Source organism: Balaenoptera acutorostrata, chromosome 11 (assembly GCF_949987535.1).
Source record: "Balaenoptera acutorostrata chromosome 11, mBalAcu1.1, whole genome shotgun sequence".
Taxonomy (NCBI): Eukaryota; Metazoa; Chordata; class Mammalia; order Artiodactyla; family Balaenopteridae; genus Balaenoptera; species Balaenoptera acutorostrata.
Genome location: NC_080074.1, coordinates 47,603,157 through 47,626,830, shown reverse-complemented (window position 1 = coordinate 47,626,830; position 23,674 = coordinate 47,603,157). Strand labels below are relative to the sequence as shown.

General features: G+C 38.7%; 1 protein-coding gene across 3 annotated transcripts in view; it reads right to left on the bottom strand.

Annotated features, from left to right (window-relative positions):
* The window catches only part of PTPRR (protein tyrosine phosphatase receptor type R), a 297,821-nt gene that overhangs the window by 246,557 nt on the left and 27,590 nt on the right, over positions 1–23,674 (bottom strand). The window contains exons 1-3 of one of the 3 annotated variants that reach the window (XM_007195019.2): positions 17,183–17,230; positions 15,180–15,210; positions 12,738–12,966 (exon numbers count right to left, since the gene is read on the bottom strand). In XM_007195019.2, the coding sequence (XP_007195081.2) occupies positions 12,738–12,789 (52 nt within the window). In that variant the 5' untranslated portion in view covers positions 12,790–12,966; positions 15,180–15,210; positions 17,183–17,230. Of the gene's footprint in view, positions 1–12,737; positions 13,157–15,179; positions 15,211–17,182; positions 17,231–23,674 lie in introns of those variants that run through there. The other 2 variants (XM_057557387.1, XM_057557388.1) reach the window with 2 other exon arrangements.

The following is a 23,674-nucleotide window of genomic DNA, read 5'->3' as shown; positions in this document are numbered from 1 at the left end:
TACTATTTAAATGCTTCACATGTTTGGCCAGTGATGTATCTAGTATATCTAAAATAAAAATAAGAAACCAACACCAAAGTAACTAGTCTTATTTTTATAGAGCTGCCTCTATTCTTCTCCAAGTAGGAAAGGCCCTGAATCCTACAAGAATAAGGAATGATTTTAATTAAGGCATCTTGTAAACTCTTCCTGCATGTTCTTTGATATAAACACTCCTTCACATTTCCTCAAATACTCCATTAGAAAATGTGGCTCCTATGCCCACTTACAGCCCACTGTAACTACTGTGGGTGACCCTCAATTATTCCTATGTATCTCTTCCATCCAAAGTTGAGCTGCACAGTGGAGAACTCTATCTGGGAGTCACAGAATGGAAAAATCTGTGTCTGCCATGCGCTGGTGGCAAAATTACAATGAAAGGGTTTCATGTTTCCTGGGTTTTGCCCAGCTTTAATAGCATTATATTTCATCTGATAAATGTATTACAGAGTGAAACATAATACAATTAGGACAGCACCCTTTGGGGCAGCGCGACTAGACATAAGTCATAAAGAAGAAATGGGTTAAGACCACTGGCCTCGGACCCTGCTGAGTGAGACTTATGTTGGCTCAGACAGAAGCAGTCAGATGCGCCCCAGTTCCTGAAGAACTGAGTTGGAGGATGCCTGGAGGAGAGGTTGACAGGAGTGAATGCTACTATCTCTTAAACTTCACAGCCATTAAGAGGAGACCTTTGTCAAGATATGCCCTCTGGGGAAATGCAGAAGTGGGGAAGAATGATCAAATGGTTATAAAGCTGAGAAACACTAGCCTTTGCAGAAATCATAGGAATTGCGTTCCAAATGCACTTACTGAATGATGAAGCACCAAGTACATTTGTAAAGTCTAATTTTTATGCCTAATTGTTATGCAAACAGTTAAAATATTACTATTTATAAATAGTTAAAGGAATTATAAAATATTACCATCATTTTTATAGTAGAGTTCTCCAGATGACTTAAAAGCCTGACTCCATTGCAGGACAGAGAAAAAGAAATATCTATTTTAAGAATAATTCTCGTAGTAGATTAGGAATTATATTAAAATATAGCAAAATGAATATTAGAACATATAAAAAATTACAATATTGTCATAGCAATGGTACTATAGAGACATAAAGCCCCGAATATTAGGGCAAGAGGAGGGTAATGAAGGAGGTCCACAGTGGCCACTTGAAGAGATCCCTGACCTAGTATCCTTTGCCTGCATTTAGGGATTTGAGGGGCACTTGGTAGGCCCTTCAGGTCAACACGTCTACTGCATCCTGTCCTCGTCCCTTCATCCATCACTTGAAATTAATGCCACTGGTCTAAGGTACTGCTTTCTCATGGGTCTTTGGAAAAAATGAACATTGGCTAGGGAAAGACCATCCAATTAACAGCTATTTTTATCAGGAGTAGATCAGTGTGTCACATCTCTTCTAAAATACAGCTAGTTGAGGAGAGACCTCTCCTGCAATGGGAAGCAAGAACTACAGACTTTAATCGGGGTGGAGAGGAAGGAGAAAGTAGGAGGTTGAGGTTTAGCCTGAGTACACGGCTCTAGAGGGTGAATGTCAAGACATCAAGGGTAGGGGTGGGCGGTTGCCAGCAGTGGGGGCTGATTGCAGGCAGAAGTATGGGAGACCGGAGGCACCTCTGCTTCAGGCACAGGGCAGGACTGGCCTGGAGGCATGGGCTCTGCACCCGCTGAGAATTTATGGTCGACTCAGCAGAATTTAACACTAGCGAAGGCAGGATGCCTGATCCCCAGAATGCATGTGTGGAAACTCTGATTTCATGAAGCCTGTACCCTCCCCTGCCACACACACACCAAAGGTATGTGGGCAGGGCTCTCAAAGTGGCGTATGCAAACCATGCAATGCACAGGGTTTTCAAGGTGTCCGTGGACACAGAGAGGGTTCAGCATTAGAAGTGGGATATTTGGACTCCTGTTGGATGCTGTGAATTCAGATAGTTTGTAGAGTGAGACAGCAGAAGGGATGATACTAGAAATCCTACCCAATCCCTAAGACTAAGAGATACTTTACCAGGAAGATGACTGCCCATGATTGCAGTGCCTCTGGCGGCTATAGGATTTTTTTCTCTTAGATTCTCCAGTTTGGAAAACAGCATTTATTTCCTCCGACACAAACTTGCTAATTATGAGCATTTTTTAATTTATAAGGCAAAGGTTCTACAAGGATTTTTTTAAATGGAGGCATGAAAATCAGATTTTCATGGCAGGCACTCTTCACAAAAGAAGGCTTTAGAGTGATTTTCTTTTTAGTGGGCTGATAGTCAATGTGCACATTTTTTCTTTTTCAAGTGTGGAACCTGAAATATAGGACCAATGAAAGTTTCACATGTTAATATGATAATTCTTACAACTACTAGCCATTGAATGTATTCAGTGTTCCAGCCCCCATGCTGTGGGCCCTTAGGAATTAGCTCTTTAAATCCTTAAACCACCTCATGAGGTAGTTACTATGTTATTAGCCTTGTTTTCTGATAAGAAAAGGGATGCACAGAGAATTTAAATAGTAAACAGCAGAGATGGGATTCAAGCCCAGGCAGTCAGAGTCTAGAACTTAACTTTTTTATTTTTACTATGCTACATGAGTTAGAGTGTATTTTTGCTGTTTCTGTAGTACAAGCATGTCATTTCAAACAAACTTTCCATCCTAAAGGGTGAGATGATTATCTTATATAAGGCACTTGGGATAGAGTGTAGCACATCATTAGGGACTTAGGAAATAGTCCTTTGTATTTTCCTTCTTTTCTTATAATGAAATCTATTTGTTTCTTCCCTATAAAATATAATGTTTATCTTGATAGGAGACCCTTTTATTATATTTTCATAGCTTCAGTTAATGTCCAGATTTAGGAATTACAGAGAGATTTGGGGGAGAGGTAAACTGGGATGGGGGGAGGATGTCAAACTATTTTATTGAGGGGCTTGGTGGGGGGTATTGAGGAAGGGCTGGGAGAATGAGATCTGACGTCTTAGGCTTGGCCAGGCTCTCTCCAGCCTCTCAGTGGCCAAAAGCAATAGGTGGATGTTTTGGAGCTGCACAGTCCGTCACAAACCTGCACATTTAGTAAGGCTCACGCCAAAGGTAGAGGAAAACTATGCAGATAAGATCAAATTGAAGAAATGATTTGAATCCAGAATCTCTCTCGGGCATGCATGCTTCTCCAGCATTGGCTCAAACACAAAAAGAATGAGAAATTGCTCCAAGATACTAGTTGACCATTTAGCATCTGACCTCTCCCACCCCTAGTCAAATAATACCTAACACTTACATGGCATTTACTAAGACAGCACAGTTTATTTTACATTACATTATCCTGTTTAACACACAACAACAACCCTACAGTTGTATAGTACCTGATCTCCATTTTAAAAAGAGGAAATTGAGACTTGGAAAGATGACGTTGCCCTAAGTTACAGAGATAGTAAGTGATCATGCCTGGATTTGAGCTGGACCACAATATACATGCTCTTAACTACTACCTTATTCTGCTAAAAGTCATCTAAAAATATGGCATTTTCTCCTTTATTTCAATTTTCTTTTTACTTCTCTGCTTATGCTATTTCATTTTCTTCCAGGGAGAAGAAAAACACTGTCTGGAATCAACAAGACCAAGAAGGTGAACTACTTTAACTTAAAACCACACCTTTATATTGATGGATTGATGGCCTTTCAAACTAACTCATCATGATGTTTGGCATACTTTGTATTCAGCATCTTTCCCAGGTAAGTGAAAGTAACTCCAGTGATGGGAGCTGACTCTGTGCAGTTACGGGCATTGCTTCATGTCCCCTCTAGTCTTCATCTGGAACTGGATCATCACTGCAGTGAAATAGCTGTAGAGTCTTATTCTATACATGTTGCTGTACAGGCCAGTAAATCACTGTGAGACACTCTTACTCTGTGCTCATTTATTGATCTTTTCCAAAGAATCAGTAGTTTAGGGCTGCCTTAAGCCATTCTGCACATTTAAGTCAGCAAATGTACATTGCTTCAGGTCTGAAGTAAGACAAAAAATAATTCATGTCCCCAATGAACTTGGCATCTACTTCAGTGCAATTAGACATATTGATCTAGACGTATTGCTTCACGTAAACAGTCAGTTTTGTTTTGTTGTTGGTCCATGTGGCTGCAATTTTAATGGATATCAACATCTTAATAAATTGAAGTCAAATGAGATTTGATTATGAGAAAAGTCTAGATAGCCATTATGAATAAAAAATTATTTAAATGGAAAGTGCTAATATTCATAATATAAATTTGCTAATTGTCATTCTGTGGCAAGTATCTCAATAATAGACACTTACAGTTACATTATTTGGTTAATAAGCATTAGGAAATTTGATCTTAAAATAATATATTACCACTACATTTTTTCAGGCTATTAAAATCCCTTTTGTTGGGAAACATCAGTGCTACTCTAAGTGTGTCAGCATTTGTCTAAGTACTTTGAAGATGAAGAATGCATTCATGGCCAAGTGGGATCTTTCAAAATCGTCTTTTAAAGGGGAAAATGGCTTTCTCTACCTTTTGAATCAGGCTTTACAGACAGCTTTTAAGAGATTTAACAATAAACTTACCATGAAACATAACATCCATGTTATCATTAATACTAATGGCAATAAATGAGCCTTTGATGTGTGATCCCATCATCTCATAAAAAGTGACTTTTTATAATTCGTAAACCAGTCTCCATTCTTCAGGTATAAGCATGGCTCCCATAAAAACTGTTTATGGTTTTATAAAGATTTTGTCTATATATAAAGAGAGAGAAAAAATGTATAAAACGATCCAAATACTCAGAAATTTTCTGTGATGGTTTGGTTTCTGTTTGGGGGAATTAAGGGAGGGTTGGATTATTTTTGGTCTCCGAACCCACTGCCTCACACTCCCATCTGATTTTGAATGTGTAAGTGGCTCATGTTTGTTATTACAAGGTAGCTGATAACCAATCAGTAATCAGAGTCAGGGGTTCTGGGTCCATTCCTTAGTGCAAAACTATCATGCTATGTACCTTACCTAATTCTTTGGTCTCTTTAAAATAAAGACATTCATCTCATTCCCATCCTGAAGTAGTACTAGAATATCATATAGGAATGTCTATCTATCTAGGAGGAGTTCAAAAAACAACTCCACTGCAATGAGCATCACGCCTGTAGAACACAACTTACCTTAAACAGACTATGTTTAAATGAAAGCTTTTCTGCCCCATTTCCACTTCTTTGTAACCAATAAATGTAAATTGGATTGAAAGAGCAGTAGTAAAGTCAATGCTACTCTTTATGATCATCAAAATGAGATACAATCTGTCAATATAAATTAATCATAATTTATTTTGTCTAGTACATCCTGAATATGTTTATTCATTCATTCAACATTTATTGATGGTGTACTAGATAACAAGTTCTATGCTATTAGTATATAGAGATAAAAGCTACAATTCTGTTATTGTCCTCAAAATTTTTAAATATTCAGGTTAAGTGCATTAATAGAGAAATATATAGGGCCTAAAAGGAAAACCTAGGAAAACTACTTGAATGAGGTGGGGTGTCACAGGAAGGGTTCTCAAAGTAGGCAATGACCAAGATTTGAAGTTGGAGAAAAAAGTTATCTAGAAAAAGAAGCAGAGTTGGGTATTTAAGATAAATAGAACAGTATGTGAAAAGGATGAGAGGCATAGCAAACCAAAAGAAATTTGCTCTTAGTATGATAATAGTGTGCAAAGCAGAACATGATGACAGGAAATAAAGATGGAGTTAGTAAAAGATTTTCCCATGCTAATAAGTTTGGGTTTATTCTAAGAGAAAAGGAAATAGCTGTATTAGAAAATCTTACAAAGAAAGAATGTGATCGGGTATGCTTTTTCAAGTTTTACCTCTGACATCATTACTAAGGATGGATTTGATGGTAGGTTATTGTGAAATACTATATGAGAAATAAGGACCTAGCACAAGGCAGTGATGTGGACATGGAAAGTGGAGAAGAGTTGGTGAGTAGACTTGGTGACCTTTTGGATGAAAACAGCAAAGGTAGGGTACAAGTTGTGAACTTTCAAAGATGTGAACGTGCCCCTGTATGCCAGCTGTTGTATTGTACTACTGTACTTTTCAAGGTACTGTACTGTAAAATTTTAAATGTTTTCTTTATTTTTTGTGTTTGTTTTTTAATGTATTATTTGTGTGAAAAGTATTATAAACCTATTACAGGGCAGTACTATAAACCTATTTCAGTACAGTACTTTATAGCCGATTGTGTTAGTTGGGTACCTGGGCTAACTTTGTGGAACTTTCGAACAAATTGGACTTACCAACATGCTCTCGGAATGGAACTTGTTCATATGTAGGGGGCTTACTGTATACATATACCTATGCCTCAAATGCCAAAGAAGTAGACAGGTTTGTCCTAGTGCCTTAAACCCTGCTTGTAAATTAGCTGTATGAATCCTTTCATATAACTATAGCCATTCCCATATGTACAAAGCATTTTACTAAGAAGTAAAAGTATAGCCAACCAGCAAGGCATTTGGGCTGTACAGCATCTGGCAATCAGTTGAAAGGACTTTGCCACTGAGTTTATAAGTAGTTCAAGCTCACCCCCAGTTGCCCTTCAATTCCCAAAGTAGCAAAGTCTGTGTGGGATGGTATGTCCCCTGGGCATATGAGACTCCTGGGGAGCAACTTGAGTTTTGGATAAATGAGCTCTGCTGAAGTTCACGCTGGAAGTGGCTAAGCTGACAAGGTGACTTGCATGAGTGCCAAGAAGAAACTAAATGCAAAAAGAGGGGACCAGAAATATTACTGTGTTGTTTTTATTTATTCAATGTATTTATTTAATCTTTAGGAGTTTTATGCCAGGCACTACTCCCCGCCCCCAGTGCTAGGCTGGGCAGAATCTGCAGTAGAAACAGCAGTAAACAAAACAGACAAATACCTCTGCCTTCAAGTTACTTATATTTTAATGGGGAGAGGAGGAACCACATTAACAAAATAAATAAGTAAAATATTTGGTAAGATAGATGGTGAAAGACCTCTGGTAAAAAAAAGTAAAGCAGGAGCAGCACTATTTACAATAGCCAAGACATGGAAACAACCTAAATGCCCATCAACAGATGAATGGATAAAGAAGATGTGGTATATATACATATACAATGGAATATTACTCAGCCATAAAAAAGAATGATATAATGCCATTTGCAGCAACATGGATGGACCTAGAAATTACCATACTAAGTGAAGTAAGTCAGAAAGAGAAAGACAAACACCATATAATATCACTTATATGTGGAATCTTAAACACGACACAAATGAACACATCTACAAAACAGAAACAGATTCACAGACATAGAGAACAGACTTGTGGTTGCCAAGGGGGAGAGGGGTGGGGGAGGGAAGGACTGGGAGTGTGGGATTAGCAGATGTAAACTATTGTATATAGAATGGATAAACAACTAGGTCCTACTGTATAGCACAGGGAACTATATTCAATATCCTGTGATAAACCACAATGGAAAAGAATATGAGAAAGAATATATATGCATAACTGAGTCACTTTGCTGTACAGCAGAAATTAACACAACATTGTAAATCAACTATTCTTCACAAAATTAATTTAAAAAGTAAAGCAGGGAAGGGGTATCAGAGGGTTTTTGGGGGGGGGGTGGGATATGAAATATTAATTAGGATAGCCAGTGAGGGCTTCACTGAGAAAGTAACCCTTGAGCAAAGACCTAAAATTGAGGGATTAAGCCATGGAAATACAGAGAAAGGATAGTTCAGGCAAAGAAATAAACAAAACTTTTTTGGGAGGTGGGCAAGTGCCTGGCATCTTCTTGGAATAGGAAGGAGACTACTGTAGCTGGAGAGAGACAAAAAAGAGGAAAGCAGTGAGAGATATCAGAGAGGTAATGGGGGGAGAGAACAGAGTAGAACTTGGGCCAGTGTAAGGACTTCGTTGAGTGATTTTGAACAGGAAAAACCAATTCGGGAGTTCTAAGGGACTCTTCTTTGAGAAAAGACATCTTAAAACATATTTTCCTATCCGTCTACCCTTTCTTTTGAGGGTGGTGTTTCTGCAAATGACTTCCCTGATCCTCTTGATCCCATAGGAACTCTTCCCTCTTGAAGAGTAGAGAAACTGACTATGCACTTCTCTGAGAATGAAGAGGCATCTTCAGAAGATATACTGAAGGTAGTCTCTGTGCCATCCAGAAAGGCCAATAGTAAGAACAATGTAGAAATTTGAAAAAACCTTTTCCAGAGCTTGACGAGAGAGTAATCCATTGACATCAGCTTCTATGTCTTATTAGCTATTCAATAGGAAAAAGAAAGCTTTCACATGATAATTTTCAAGATATCCCAAGACATTCACTCCTTTGCAACTAAAATACTACCCAATAAATATCATCTCCTGAAACAGAATATAGTTCTTTGGGCAAAGAAAGAGAAGAAACACTGAAGAAAAGCTATCTATGGCTCTTCCACATAATATTTTTTCCATCCATATTATTGAGTAGCTTTTAGCTGCCTCCTTGGATATTCCTGAAGTGGTCTTTTCAACAGAAGTTTATACATTATGTTGGTTCACAGAAAGGTAAAGAATGGGATGTGCAGAAGACCTAAATAGACATTTCTCCAAAGAAGATATACAGATTGCCAACAAACACATGAAAGAATGCTCAACATCATTAATCATTAGAGAAATGCAAATCAAAACTACAATGAGATATCATCTCACACTGGTCAGGATGGCCATCATCAAAAAAACTACAAACAATAAATGCTGGAGAGGGTGTGGAGAAAAGGGAACCCTCTTGCACTGTTGGTGGGAATGTAAATTGATACAGCCACTATGGAAAACAGTATGGAGGTTCCTTAAAAAACTAAAAATAGAATTACCATACGACCCAGCAATCCCACTACTGGGCATATACCCTGAGAAAACCATAATTCAAAAAAAGTCATGTACCACAATGTTCATTGCAGCTCTATTTACAATAGCCAGGACATGGAAGCAACCTAAGTGTCCATCATCGGATGAATGGATAAAGAAGATGTGGCACATATATACAATGGAATATTACTCAGCCATAAAAAGAAATGAAATGGAGGTATTTGTAGTGAGGTGGATGGAGTTAGAGTCTGTCATACAGAGTGAAGTAAGTCAGAAAGAGAAAAACAAATACAGTATGCTAACACATATATATGGAATCTAAGGAAAAAAAAAGAAAAGGTCATGAAGAACCTAGGGGTAAGACGGGAATAAAGACACAGACCTACTAGAGAATGGACTTGAGGATATGGGGAGGGGGAAGGGTAAGCTATGACAAAGTGAGAGAGTGGCATGGACTTATATACACTACCAAATGTAAAATAGATAGCTAGTGGGAAGCAGCCGCATAGCACAGGGAGATCAGCTCGGTGCTTTGTGACCACCTAGAGGGGTGGGATGGGGAGGGTGGGAGGGAGGGAGACGCAAGAGGGAAGAGATATGGGGACATATGTATATGTATAACTGATTTACTTTGTTATAAAGCAGAAACTAACACACTGTTGTAAAGCAATTATACTCCAATAAAGATGTTAAAAAAAAAAAAAAGAAGAATGGGGACAGTTAGGGAAAAAGAATCTGGCACCAGTATCTCAATGGTGGCCTCAACTGTCAGAAACAGTGTAGGATTTTATATAGTGTGCAATCACAGGCCTGGAAACCTAGGTTTTTACCCTGGCTATACTGTTAATTGGCACTTTAAAGTAATTAGCAGCTATTATTTACTGGATCATAGTTTTTTCACCTGTACACTAAGCAGTTAGATGGACAATAGCTAACACTTTTCTCGTTAAGGACATCTATGAAAATCAGCCGCCACAGATAAGAGTTGAGTCCAGGTTCTCTAACAAGCTCCATGCTCAGTAATTCGTTAAGGTTATCTTACCCAGAGATGTTAATTACACAGCATTGTACCCCCTCTTCCCCTTTTTGTTCCCACAGACATTACAAACAGATACAATACTTTTCACTGTTAAGGCAATCAGAACTCAGGGTTGGTCAGAATTTTTAAAAGAAAAAAATTTTTTTTTTTTTTTTGCATAGTGACTCAGGAGATCATGACCAAATAATTGGAGATGATGCTCAAGTTGAAAACAGTTTGCTACTTATCATTAGGAGAATGACTATTAAAGTCAACAGTTCCTATTATAGCTACAAAGAGCACTCACATCCTGGCAGTCAATTTCTCCCATCCCAAAAGGGGTGTAACCTGTCATCAGTTCCACCAGTATAAAGTAGTTGCTGGTACCCTGGGCATAACCAAAATGGATCAATTAGCTTTTCAGCCAAAGAGGCCTGACTCTATAGAATTCACCTCCCTTCTCTATAAAGCTCACTTCTCTCCTGAGAGGAGAACCTTCTGTAAGAGAGGCCAAATCAGACATTCAACAAGTAGAGACAATCACTGACTTCTTGATCTTTGCCCTCCCACTTACTCATTTTCTTATTACCCAAATCTACAGGAGCTGAGATCAAGAAATCTGGTTTGTCTCAGTTCTAATGAAAAGTCCTAACAATGTTATTTAGATAACTGTGATGAATTTTAATCTGATGACAGCTTGTGACCCACAAATTGCTGTTTAAATTAAAATGCATTCAAAATGAAACTGGCAAGACAACCACAATATTAAACTTGCAATCTGCTGTGAAAAAACACCTATCAAAAGCACTACATTAAATATGAATATAATTAATTTCTATACAGCATCTTGCAACTGAAATCTGAAGATAGCCTTCAATGCATTGCCTTATTAAATTCAAATTGATTAAATAATTTTTTTTTTTTTTGCAAATTAAGAAGTCAAAGTAGAATTGGACTGGTTTGTCTTTGGTAATATACCCTTTTGGCAGAACTCCAGGTATAATCTAGGGCTACAGACATCTAGGTTTCTCCTTTGATGAACAAAAGTCTTCTATTTCCTCATCCCAAATATTCATCTACAATAAATTTAGAAATGTTTTCCACCTGCTTAGTTTTATCTATAGCTTTTATAGCTTTTAAGTTATAATTACTCAAGATATATTAAATGTTATCTTTAGAAATATTATATATTAGCTTTAAAAATAACGACACTAAAATTTTTCATAGATCAGCTAAATCAGCTAAATTGACAGGAAGTGAGGCTTTTTCGGTAATAGATGTTTGTATCAGTGCTACAATAAAACAATAATGTAAATAAAACTCAACCCAATGTGTATGTTTTCATCCTATATTTCAACATTAAAGAATTGTATGTGGTAATAAAAGTATTCACTATAACTATTTGCAAATAATTTAATAACCAAGTCATACCTATTTCCTAGTTTTCAAAAGGTATCAAAGAACTACTGAAAATTCCACAATATAACATCATAATTATACAATTAACATGGGTACTTAACTACAGCCTGAATGTCCCTAAACACTACTTGTTCAAGAGATTCACAGTACGTTAAAATAGCATTAGTTAGAAATAAGGAAGTACCATATTTCACTCTCATTATCACCCACATAGAAAAGGACTCACCCACACTCTTTTAAAAAGATAACACAAAAATTGTAATTTTGCAACCATTATTTTTATTCATTACCCCTGGAATGTAGTACATACTCAATAAATGTTGGTTGAAAGAATGAATGAATGTGTGTGGTTGGATAACAGGCAAACTCTAGGAAAATACCTACTCCTTGATTGCTACAGGGATACTGCACGGACAACTGCTGTCGCAGTAGGGTTCCTAAAATCTCTCTGCCATATTCTATTTTGGTTCACGTGTGTGTAAAAATGATAAAGGATTCAGTCCAGCAAGTCCTTGCATTACATAGAGGCTGCATGTATCCAAAAAGCAGGGTCTGTAGCAACATCGCATATAAAATTCCCCAGGTACTTCCTAAGGTTTGCTTCCATACGAAACCTGATACTGGTATCAAATATGTTTATATTTGGGAATCAGTCTCACTGTCACTCCTGGCTAGACCTCATCAAATCTGTCCCAGGGGCAGTGTCGACCCCGGGGTTGTCAGCTTTGAAACTGTGATTGGGTTTCTGTCTAGTGCCCTCGCAACCTGACCATGATGCTGAAAGAAAAGAGAGGGTCTTATTTTAAATCTTTCACTCCTCTCATTGGTTTAGAAAATTCGACTGACAAGAGCAGGGGCCAAAGGAGCCTGGAGCGGCATCATTAATGCGAACCATGTATTCCGATCTTTGCGGAGGAGACGTGGTCCATCAGGTTACAGCCAGTGCATCCCTGTGAGCTCTCGCTAAACCAAGAGACCTTACGGATGTAGCCGCTGCAGTACAAAGGTTACATCCAGCAGGATGTCTTGTCTGCCTCCTGAAAAACTGGCAGTCAAGTGCAGAGCCTAGAAACAAAATCTGGGAGTCTACATGGAGGGGAGGGGTGGAGCAAGCAAACCTCTATTCGTAGTGAAAATGTTCATACGAGGTAAGGGAAAATCAAGAGCTGATTTTAGCTTTAAGTTTTCGGCCTCAGTCTTCCAACAGGTGCATGACTCCCCCACCGCTTTCCTGTCAGCACTGTCCTGCTTTGCCTTCCTAAGGCTTTCTTCGCGAAGCAGGCTTTTCCTACAGTCCGCAAGCATGTGCACTCTCCCATCGCATCCACATCTCTGGCTCTATGCCCGGCAACGCCTTACCTGCAGCGTGAAGAAGCAGGCACAGCGCAGGGAAGCCAACCGCTCTCCGCATAGTGTTTGCATTGAGAGGTGGAGGAGAAACTCAGCCACGACGCCACTTCAGGCAAAGTGTTATTGGAAAGAGCCCCCGCCGATGGTCCTCTGGTCTCCGGGATTCATTCGCAGGTCCTCGGCTCGGGCTGGCAGAGCCGTGTGTGCCGCCCACAGAAGGAAGCACCAGCTTTGCCTCCTTAAGAGAGGAGGAGAGGAAGAGGAGTAGGACGCGGCGGAGAGCTGGGCGGCGCAGGGCGGGGGCCGACGCCCTGGGAGCCGCTACTGCTCGGCCTTCTGGAAGCTCCGCAGGCGCGGAGGGGAAGGCGCGGGGAGCGGGGGGGCGGGCGCTCCCGCGCCAGCCCTGGCGCCCGAGGCCAGCGCAGCGCGAGCAGCAGCCCCGCCGCGCCGCGGCTACTGAGCATGCCCAGCGCTGGCCCTCGCGCCGCACGCACGGGAGTTTCAAAGTGAAATTCCACTTTTCCGGGTCTTAGCTACGGCTGCGAGGGGAGCAGGCTCCACCGCGGGGCGGGGAGGGTTTGGGGGGGGGGGAAGCATCTTGGGACGGTTGTCAGGGATACAGCATCTGTCCAAAACGTGGGGGTGGGACTAGATGAGGGCCCCATCTGAGGAACCAGAGGAGAGAGCCTAAGAAAGTCTCAACCCCTACACCCACCCTGCTCCTTCCCCAAATCTTGGTTTACACGTGGACAGAGCTCACTGCTAGCAGTTGACGTTTCCTGGGCCGCAGATTGCCCAGCTTCTCCAGGCTGCCTATGGGAATAGAGTACAGGTGTCTTCCGCTAAGCTGGGTTGCCGGGGGAGCGGTCATGGGGCAGCTGCTGGGTGTAAGCAGTAAACGCGCATCCTGTGGGTGCCTTCTTTCCCACATGGTCCCTTTTCTTTTTCCCCTCTCTCCAGCGCGGTCCCTGTTTTTAAACTTTCTCCTGACTCAAGCTCAAAGTCAATGACCATAGTGACAGAAGTAGGATATATCCATGTAATTGATGAGAAGAAGGCACCTTTTTGTTTTTTGGAGATAATTATCTTTAGTCTCCATTTTTACTTTCTAAGGTGAAAAATAATAGAATCACCTCTGTAACTGGTCTCCTGCCGTGCAGTTCTGCGTCTCTAGGGAGACTGCAACAGTCTAATACAGGTGTTCCTCCCCCCTCATCTGTGACATTGGAGTGTGGAGATGCTTCTGTTACTCCAGTGGCTAATTACTCCTAGTCATTAAGTCCTTTGGCCAGACTTTCTCCATCAACTATCCCATCAGCTCAGACTTTTCTGCCTCTGTGTCTTCATGGGATGCTATTGCCCCTTCCCCAATTACTCCCACTTGCTTCAGTACCACATTCAAGTTTAAAAAGGTCTAACCTTGATCTCACTTTTCCAGAAAGTCCTGGGCTAACTCCAGATTATTTCTCTTCCACACTTGAAGGTATAGACAACATTTGCTAAGCATTGCCTCATATTTTTCTTTTATATTCATTCATCTGTGGTTCATCTTACAACACAGCCCAAGGCTCCCTAAGAACTTCTGCATCTTTGTATTAATTAAATTGAACAAAGTGGTTCTAGGTAAATAAGAGGTAGGAGTAAGTGCTTGTTGAATTGAACTGCATATCTCATTCAATGCTTTCTTCCTCCATCCACTGTGAATTGGGACAACTAATGGGAAACATGCTACCCACAAGAGCTTAAATTAGACAGGATGTCACAGGATCGGAGCCCAGGCAGTATCATTTCCTTTATAATTTGTTTTATCTCTAGCACTGAGAGGCAAGGCTAGGGATTATACTCAAATAGTTGAGAGAAGGGGGAGAATGAAATGTATTTTTAATACGTTGACAGGACTTCTATGCTGAAAATAGAGATAAATGCAGCTTTACTACTCCAGCTCCTCCACTTCCCCACATGGGTGTGTCACATACCATTTCTGTGGCACTACCGTTTTGCCCAAAACCTCTCTAAGCTGTAACCTCTTTCCCTACTGTAGATGCACTTTTCCCCAGTCTCCTCTCCCCACAGCATATATCAGTTTCTAACATACCAAAAGAATTACTTATTACATCTATCATTTATTATCTCTTTCCTTACCCCCCCCTTCCCACAATGGAATCCAACCTCTACAATGGCAGATATCTTTGACAATCTTATTCTCTGATGTATGCCAACTGACTAGAACAGTAGTGCCTCACACAAAACAGGTGCTCAAAAAAATGAATAAATCAAAAGCAATTAGCTGATAAAATTCAATTTGACAATTATCCTGACCCTTTTGAATTCTTACTAAGTAGATATTTAGCTGTGTTTAAAACTTAGAGGAGTAGCCCTTCTCATCTAACATCAGGTACTAGAATTGCTGCAGGGCTGAGAGTTGAGGCGAAATAACTGTAGTCCACTTACAGTGGGTGTGCTTCTCTTATTTTCTTCCTCCCTAAAAAAAAAAAAATTTACCACACTTACATAGCTCTCCAAGAAGAAAATGCACATACGGTAATGAAAAAATGCTGCTATAATGCCCTGAACCCTTTGCTTTCCCACAGATAATCCCAACATTTATTGGGGGGGGGGGGGACATTTAAAGTTCCAAATAATATAATTTTTTGTGACTTTGCCAACAAACATTCAGCCAGCTATTTATTTTGCCCAGGGGTGCAGGTAGCTGAATTATTAAACTGTGCATGAAAATCCCCTTCACAGCAAAATTCCCAATTTCTAATTCGACTAGATATACCACTAGAATAGTTCAGCATGGTAAAAATAACCTCAAGATGTAATTTTCGTGACTGGATAGTAATTATTAATTTACTTGAAAAAGATAAAGGAGCAAAAAAATTCATATTCCTTGGTGAGTTGACCTAGTATACCTTCAATAGATTTGATCCCATGACATGTGAAGTCAATGGACAGTAAGTGAATTAGCCAATTAGTGAAAAGTCAATCCCTTATTTCTTCAAGACATATTCTCTGTGAGTCCACAGTTGCTGCTTTCCCTTGACCTGTGATCTAACACTAGTGAAGGCAATTTGGTGTTTTAGAGAAGAACCTTGGTTAACAAACTGCGCCAAGGTTTAAAAAAGTTCCAATGTAAAGAAGCATGGAAATTAATATGAGAGAGCCATGCAAATTGGTACTGGCCTACAGAGCTGTGTCCTAAAGGAAATCATTTACATTTTGAAAGAGAAACAGAAAATTACTGTCATGTGGACTTTTTCTCCCCCCAAAATGCACAATCTCTGTTTCTTATGAGGTGAGAGTCAGGAAGAATTTATACAGGAAAGAAGCCTTTCAGAGCCTGTCCTCAAACCAAATATAACTGCTCTGAGTCTCCGCATTAACATGTCTATAAATGGATGAAAACCATTCATATTGGCCATCTTTCCCCAGGACACTTTAAAGAAATTGGATCCATTGACAGTTAGAGTTTCCTATTTAAATTATTTGATTATGATTATTATTTAAATATAATGAGAGCTAACACTGATTAGTGCTTCCTGTGTGCCAGGCTCTATTCTAAGCATATGGATGTCCCATTTAAACTTTATAATACCCCTACAAGGAGGCATTATCATCATCTCATTTTAGAGATGAGACAATTGAGGCATAGAGAAGTAACTTGCCCCAAATCAAGTAGTAGGTAATCAACCAAAAAGTAAATTGCTAGAGTTAGGATGCACGATCAGATAATTAGATACCAAACTACTATGATATACTACTGCACAGATAATAAACATGAATAGTGCCAGTTGTAGGCAGCTCACTAGAATTAGATCAGGGCCAGAGCAGAAGACACTGACCCTAGACCTGGCGGTAAAGGTCTGGTGAGAAACACCCATAGGAGATTGTCTCCAGAAAGGTGAAGCACTACTTGTGGCAGTGGACGCCGGGGTCTAGCATCTAGTGAACAAAGACACACAGCAGGTAGAATCACGCTTAGAAGAACTTAATGAGAAGGATGCTTAAAGTAATGTAGAGCAGGATAGAGGAGATTATCTTTTTTTTTTAATGGATTGACTTTATTTTTATTATTATTATTATCTTTTGGCTGTCACAGCGCAGCTTGTGGGATCTTAGTTCCCTGACCAGGGATCATACCCGTGCCCTCGGCAATGAAAGTGTGGAGTCTTAACACTGGACCGCAGGGGAATTCCCAGAGGAGATTATCTCTTCTTGGAGGGTGGCAGCGGAGGTGGGAATGTGTAGCAGGCAAGAAGCTGTTAGTGGAGAACAGTAAATGAGCTGAGAACAGTAAATGAGCTGAGTCCAGCTGGGTGAGCAGGTGTGGGATTGTGTGAGCTGGTGGAAGAGACATGAGACAGTGAAATGACTTCAAGGAACTTCCCAACGTGCACAGGAGCAATAGGTGATCATGCCCAACATGTTACTGAGATCCATAATGTGCTCACCCTGCACCATGCTTCACAGAGCCACGTTATCAATCATCAAGTCTCCTTCCTTTTGCCTGAGAGATATCTACAGATAAGAGGGAAAAAGAAGAGCAATAATGTATCTTTACAAATTAAAGAATTGATGTGGGGCTTCCCTGGTGGCGCAGTGGTTGAGAATCTGCCTGCCAATGCAGGGGACACAGGTTCGAGCCCTGGTCTGGGAGGATCCCACATGCCGCGGAGCGGCTGGGCCCGTGAGCCACAACTACTGAGCCTGCGCATCTGGAGCCTGTGCTCCGCAACAAGAGAGGCCACGATAGTGAGAGGCCCGCGCACCGCGATGAAGAGTGGCCCCCGCTTGCCGCAACTAGAGAAAGCCCTAGCACAGAAACGAAGACCCAACATAGCAATCAATCAATCAATCAATCTTTAAAAAAAAAAAAAAAAAGAATTGATGTGAATTAAGCTGTATTCAGAGTAGAATGGCCCAGGATCAAATGGAATGAACTGGAAATTCACGGGGGAAGACACGTTCAGATGAGTGGCTTCACCATTAATTTTTAAAAATATTTTTCCTAACCACAAAAAAGCAGAACAATCGACTCTTCTGTATGAGCATACAGTGAAGAAAATGGTGAAATAAAAAGCACACTAAGAATGAGGAAGAAAAGCATTACAATTTACAAAATATATATTTTCTCACCAAACTCTTGCAAGAGCTCTGGGAGGTGTTACTCTCCTTTTGTGGTGGAGGAAGAAACTGAAACTCAATACAGCTAGTAATTTGCCCATGGTCATCCAGCCAGTAAGTGGTGTAGCTGGGATTAGAAGTCAGGACTGGTGACTCTAGCACTATGCTTTAACAACTCTGTTGTACTGACTCCCTGATTAATGGAAGGACTTAACTTCAAGACTTAAATGGAAAATGCAGCGTTTTCAACTAAAGAAACAGACTTCAATCAAGATGGTTAATGACAATTAAATTTTACAACCTAATTCAACAGCTCTAGTTTTGCTAAGATTTATCTATTTGAAGTGTTTGATACATGCACACATACACAAATACATAAAGACAGCAATATGTGTTCTAAGAAAAAAATTAGGTACCCAAAATAAGGTATATATTCTTCTATATACATGTGAAATATGCTGTCCTAGTAAAATACAAAATATCAAAGATAGGAAGGCTATGAGTACCTATAGATTCTGCTATTGGTTCATCATTAAAATTTTATTCAGAATGAAGCATACACTTTCCTGGGAGCTAGCCCTTGGTATCAGTGTATTGTACCGCCACCTACTCTGGCACTGCAAAGGTCAGACTCAGCCAAGATGTCGGCAATAGATTTATAAACCACTGACTCTCCTGCATTAGCTCTCTGTCCATCCCAAGACACTAATCAGGATGCACTTACCCCATGCATCATCCTGAGCAGCACACAGATGTGAGAGCCCTCAATTATGGCTTAGACCAGCTATGGAGGGCCAGTCAAATACATTTTCTGCATTGCTTGATCATTCTCTTGGATTTCCTTGAATGAGGCCGTTTTGGAACAACTCATTCAACCAAAAGCTCAAGACACTAAGAATATCCAGGGAATGTAGCTATGGCTTGATTAGATCATTTAATGCCACTCCATTTCTGTTACATTATTTTCTCCCATAACTATAAGATGATGTGAAAGAACATGTCCCAAATATGGGCCTTCATGCCTCTCTCACTGACTGCTCACTCTTAGAAACTAAAAGTCATGGTTCTCTCTGTCTTATAGTTCCTTCTTTCCCTCATTCTTGCAGCTGTATGTCCACAGGAGAGAAGAGGATAATTTATCAGTATATGCTTCAGGGTTGAGAAACATTTTTAGATTAAAATATTCCTTTGTGAAAGACCTACTCCTCCACAACATGGTAGGGAGAGTTAGAGGTAATCTTACTAAAAATGACTGTAACATGACCACTAATATCCTCAAATAACTAAGCAGTCATCTGCCTATGGCCATGATTTTGACTTATTCAACAGAATCCATGTGTGCGGGAGCAACACCAGTATCTCTGTTCAGTGAATATCTAGAAAATATTATTTGAAGTCAAGTTACAGTGGGATATGCTACATCACATACGTTCCCAAAACAGTGAAATAATCTGCTGACTTTTCACTGATACGTCATTTGATTTCAAATGATTTTTAAAAAACATATATTGAGTATCTGTGATGAACCAGGAAGTGTTTTTAGTTCTTGGGATATATTACTGAAATAAAAAAGACAAAGATTCCTGCCCTCACGATGCTTGCATTCTAGGAGGAAGAGTTACACATTTAACCGTAAATATAAGAGAGAACTAAATTATATAGTACAGTGAAAGTTGATAACTGCTATGGGGAAAGGAAAACATAGATCAAAGTAGGGGAAATTAGGGGAGTGAGGATGGGGACAAAATGTGAGTATAAGGAATTTGCAGAATTAAATAGGATCTTTAAGATAAGCCATGTGGAGAAGGTAAGCAAAGAACAGAGCCTTGAAGTTGGTGAAAGAGTTATCAAAACAGATCCCTGGTTAAAGAACCTTCCAGGAGGAGGGAACAGCTAAAGGCTCTCATGATTCCATAGATATTTTAACCAACCTGGAAAACCACTCTGTTTAAGAAAAAATTTCCAGCACGACTTTAAATATACTATGCATGTACAGAGAAATACAGTAGGAAAAATTTCAAATTAGACTAAATGAATAATTCTCCACCAGAATTTTTAAATTAATTCTAGCTGCACTGATTCCAAATTACAGTAATACAACTTTGCAAATAACAAAAATTCAGAGATTGCAACTACCCAATGGACACAATCACATGGAATTCCACTCTTTATTTCATGCTTTTAGTGTAAAATAAACATCTTATTAATTTAGAAATGTGGTTGCATATGTTGATATTTTATTCGTCCTAAGAGACTTAGAGAAAAACTTTGTGAACTGCCCTTATACTAAATTACGAACAAAAGAGTCGATCCAATGTATTATGGATGAGAAATCTAAGCAGGAAAAGAATGAGAAAAATACCCGAGCAAGCATTTTTGTGTTCTCAGTTTCTTGCTTGGTAAATGGCATCAAAATATGTGAGTTAGGTATTGTCCAAATGCTGGAGAATAAAGATTTTACAAATGTCCCGTTTCTTAGAGTAACTTAAAAAATAATTTTGATTTTTTGTTATTTGGGGATAGAATAGGAAGTAACCTCATTTTACATTTTAATAAAATGTCTTTTTTATTCAAGTCCATATAATAAGGGCCCACCAAAATACTACTTTGTTGTTAATACAAATGGAGAAAAATATAAATCATCCCTCTTGAAAGGAGTCATCTGGATCCTCTAGTCTTAGACATACTCTGCTTTAGAAAATAAAGTAAGTAATCTAGCCTAGATTTTGACTGCAGAACTTAAACTAAATCATATTTTATATTAGGTCTGTTCCAAAAGTGATAATCACAAAGATTGAAAAGTATACTCCCTTCAAAACCAAATTCAGTAACAAACGTGGAAATAAAATTAATTTAATTATTTTTGAATTAGTTGTAAACATAATTAGATAGCAGTCTAACTTTACCACACTATTGGTAGGAAGTGGGCAAAACAGACACCATATTTCTGAAATTTACCCTTATCTAAATTAATTGTCTCCAGTCTGAGTTGAACATTCTAAATTACGAAAGTAAAAACATCCATTGAACAGTAGACAATACAAAAAGAAAGAAAAAAGTGTGGCCATGAATTCCATTAACTGGTGATAAACACTGGTAGCATTTTGGTACATCTAGTTCCCTTCTACTCCTACCCTGGGGAAATATGGGTCTGTGCCTGCATGTATTTATAATTATTATTAACTTTAACTTAATTTTTACATCAGTGACATCATACTATGGATTTGGAAACTGTTTCTTTACCTAATAGTTTTGTGGGAACACATTTCCATGTCATTATTTTTAATTGTTGCATAGCATTGCACTATGGCATTCCATTTTTGACTTCTTAGTTTTTAGAGCTCTTCTTCAATTAATGTGAGCTGCTTTACAAAGCAAGAAAAGGCATTCCAATGATACTCACTTACCCTGTAAAATATTTATAAACATGTACAGGAGAATGAAAGTTCTAATATTCCTAACATAGCCATGGCAGTTCTAGTACTGGTGAAGCCACTGCCCCATTAAAAGAGGAAATTCTAAAGTGTCAAACCAAGTGTCAGGAATAGGACATTAGGGATTTTGAGTTATACCTCAACCCTTAGCAAATTAGGAAAAACCTAAATGTGTACATTCCAATCAGACACCTGCCTATCCTAAGAATGATGAACAAAAGCAGGAGATGGATGAGGAGTATTTGTTCCCTTTTTTCATTATCCCTGGATAACTCAGTTGACTAATGCTGAAATTATCATCACAAAAAAATACTGCGGGGTAAAAAGGACTGAATTGTATAAATAGGAGCTATAAGTAATTGTGTATTTCCTTTCTTTTAAAAAATTATTATTATTATTTTTGCTTCTGGTTTCTTTTTCAAACCTTAACAATACAGCTACCTTCTCATGCCTATTACCTTCCTGCTCAAATGTAATGACTCTCATGATTTTGTAGTTCCTAATCATATCTTTAAACTTTACTGTAGTATCCATAAACAATATGCAGTGGTTGTTTTATTTTAAAATTTACTAACTAGTATTATATTCTATAAAGCTAAATTGTTTCCCATATTTTCCTCTATTAAAAACGTTTGTTGGGGACTTCCCTGGTGGTCCAGTGGTTAAGACTTTCCAATGCAGGGGGCGAGGGTTCGATCCCTGGTTGGGGAAGTAAGATCCCACATGCTGCGAGGCTCAGCCAAAAAAAAAAAAGTTCCTTAAAAAAAAAAAAAAGGACGGGTTTTTAATACATCTCTGCACATGTTTTCCAAGCATGTTTACCACAGTTTATCTAAGGCACACACATAAAAGTTAAATTGCTCACTCACAGGCGGTCACCATCTTTACCTTCAAAGCACTAAGTTACTCTATATAGTGTTGGTAGCAATTTATTTGCATTCATAAATTTGCATTCAAAAAATCTGCATTCACAATAGCAATGTATAAAAGTATCAATTTTGCTATAGCTTCACCCACACATAAGTATCATACTTAACAATTATTTTGCCAAATCAATACATATGAAACGGTATCTCATTTTTAAAATCTGTCTTTTCTTGACTATTAGCACTACCATTTTATTATTCATTTTTTGTTTGTCCCCCCTGTTTACGTTTCTCTGAGCCTCCTTCCCTTCCTTCTTTTGGATTATTGAACTATTTTTAATATTCCATTTAAGCTTATCAATTGGCCTTTTGGCTAACTCTCTTTGTATCATTTCTTTAGTGGTTGCTCTGGGGAGTAAAACATACATACCTCCTGTTCACAGTCTATTTAGACTTATTATTCTGCTGCTATTTCAAGTAAAATGTAGAAGACACACCCATATAGGTTCCTTGAACCTGCCCTTGCGATTCTCATATGTATTTTTACATACATTGAAACCCATCATAAATGTGATAATTTTTGCTTTTAACAGTCATACATGTTTTGCAGATCTTAAAAAATATAGTCCTTTATATTTACCCAGATATACACCGTTTATCCTGCTTTATTGACGTTTAATTGGTGTACAAAAAACTGCACACATTTAATCTTCTATGTAACGTGGGTTTTTTTTTTCCTGCTTTCAAGATTTTTTTCTTTACTTTTGAATTTCAGCAGTAATGTGTCTTGGCAAAGGTTTTTTGGTTTGTTTGTTTTAGTTTATCATGTTTGGAAGGAGTGAGCTTCTTGAATCTATAAATTTGTAATTTTGTACAAATTTAGGAAAATTTTAGCCATTATTTAATACAGATTTTCTGCACCCTTTTCCTCTCCTTCTGTGACTCCAATGATATGAATATCAGTCCTTTTGATGTTGACCCACATTTCCCTGAGATTCTGCGCATATTTTTTTCTCTCAGGTCTTTAGACTGTATACCTATTTTTCTATTGTCAATTTCACTGACTCTTTTGTCATCTCAAATCTGCAATTAAGCCAATCCAGTGAATTGTTACAAATATTGTGTTTTTCAATTCTAAAATTTCCATTGGATTCTTTTTTATAGTTTCTTGGTTGAAAACGTCTACCTTTTTATTCATTTCTAGTGTGTTTAACTTTACCTCCTGGAAAACAGTTACTGCTCTGAAGTCTACTGGTAACTGCAATATCTGAGTCATCCTGGGATTTGATCTATTGATTATATTTTTCACTTGAAAAGTGGTCACATTTTTCTGGCTCTTGGTATATCAAGTAATTTCAGATTTTATTCTGGACATTTTGAATACTATGCTCTTAAGCCTTGGGATCCTATTAGAATCCTCTGGACAATGTAAGGTTAATGTTAGGTTCTGTTAAGACTACAAGTTCTGCCTTGCCTTCTGGGCTTGTCGTGGTTCTGATATCAGTTCAGTAGGTGAAGT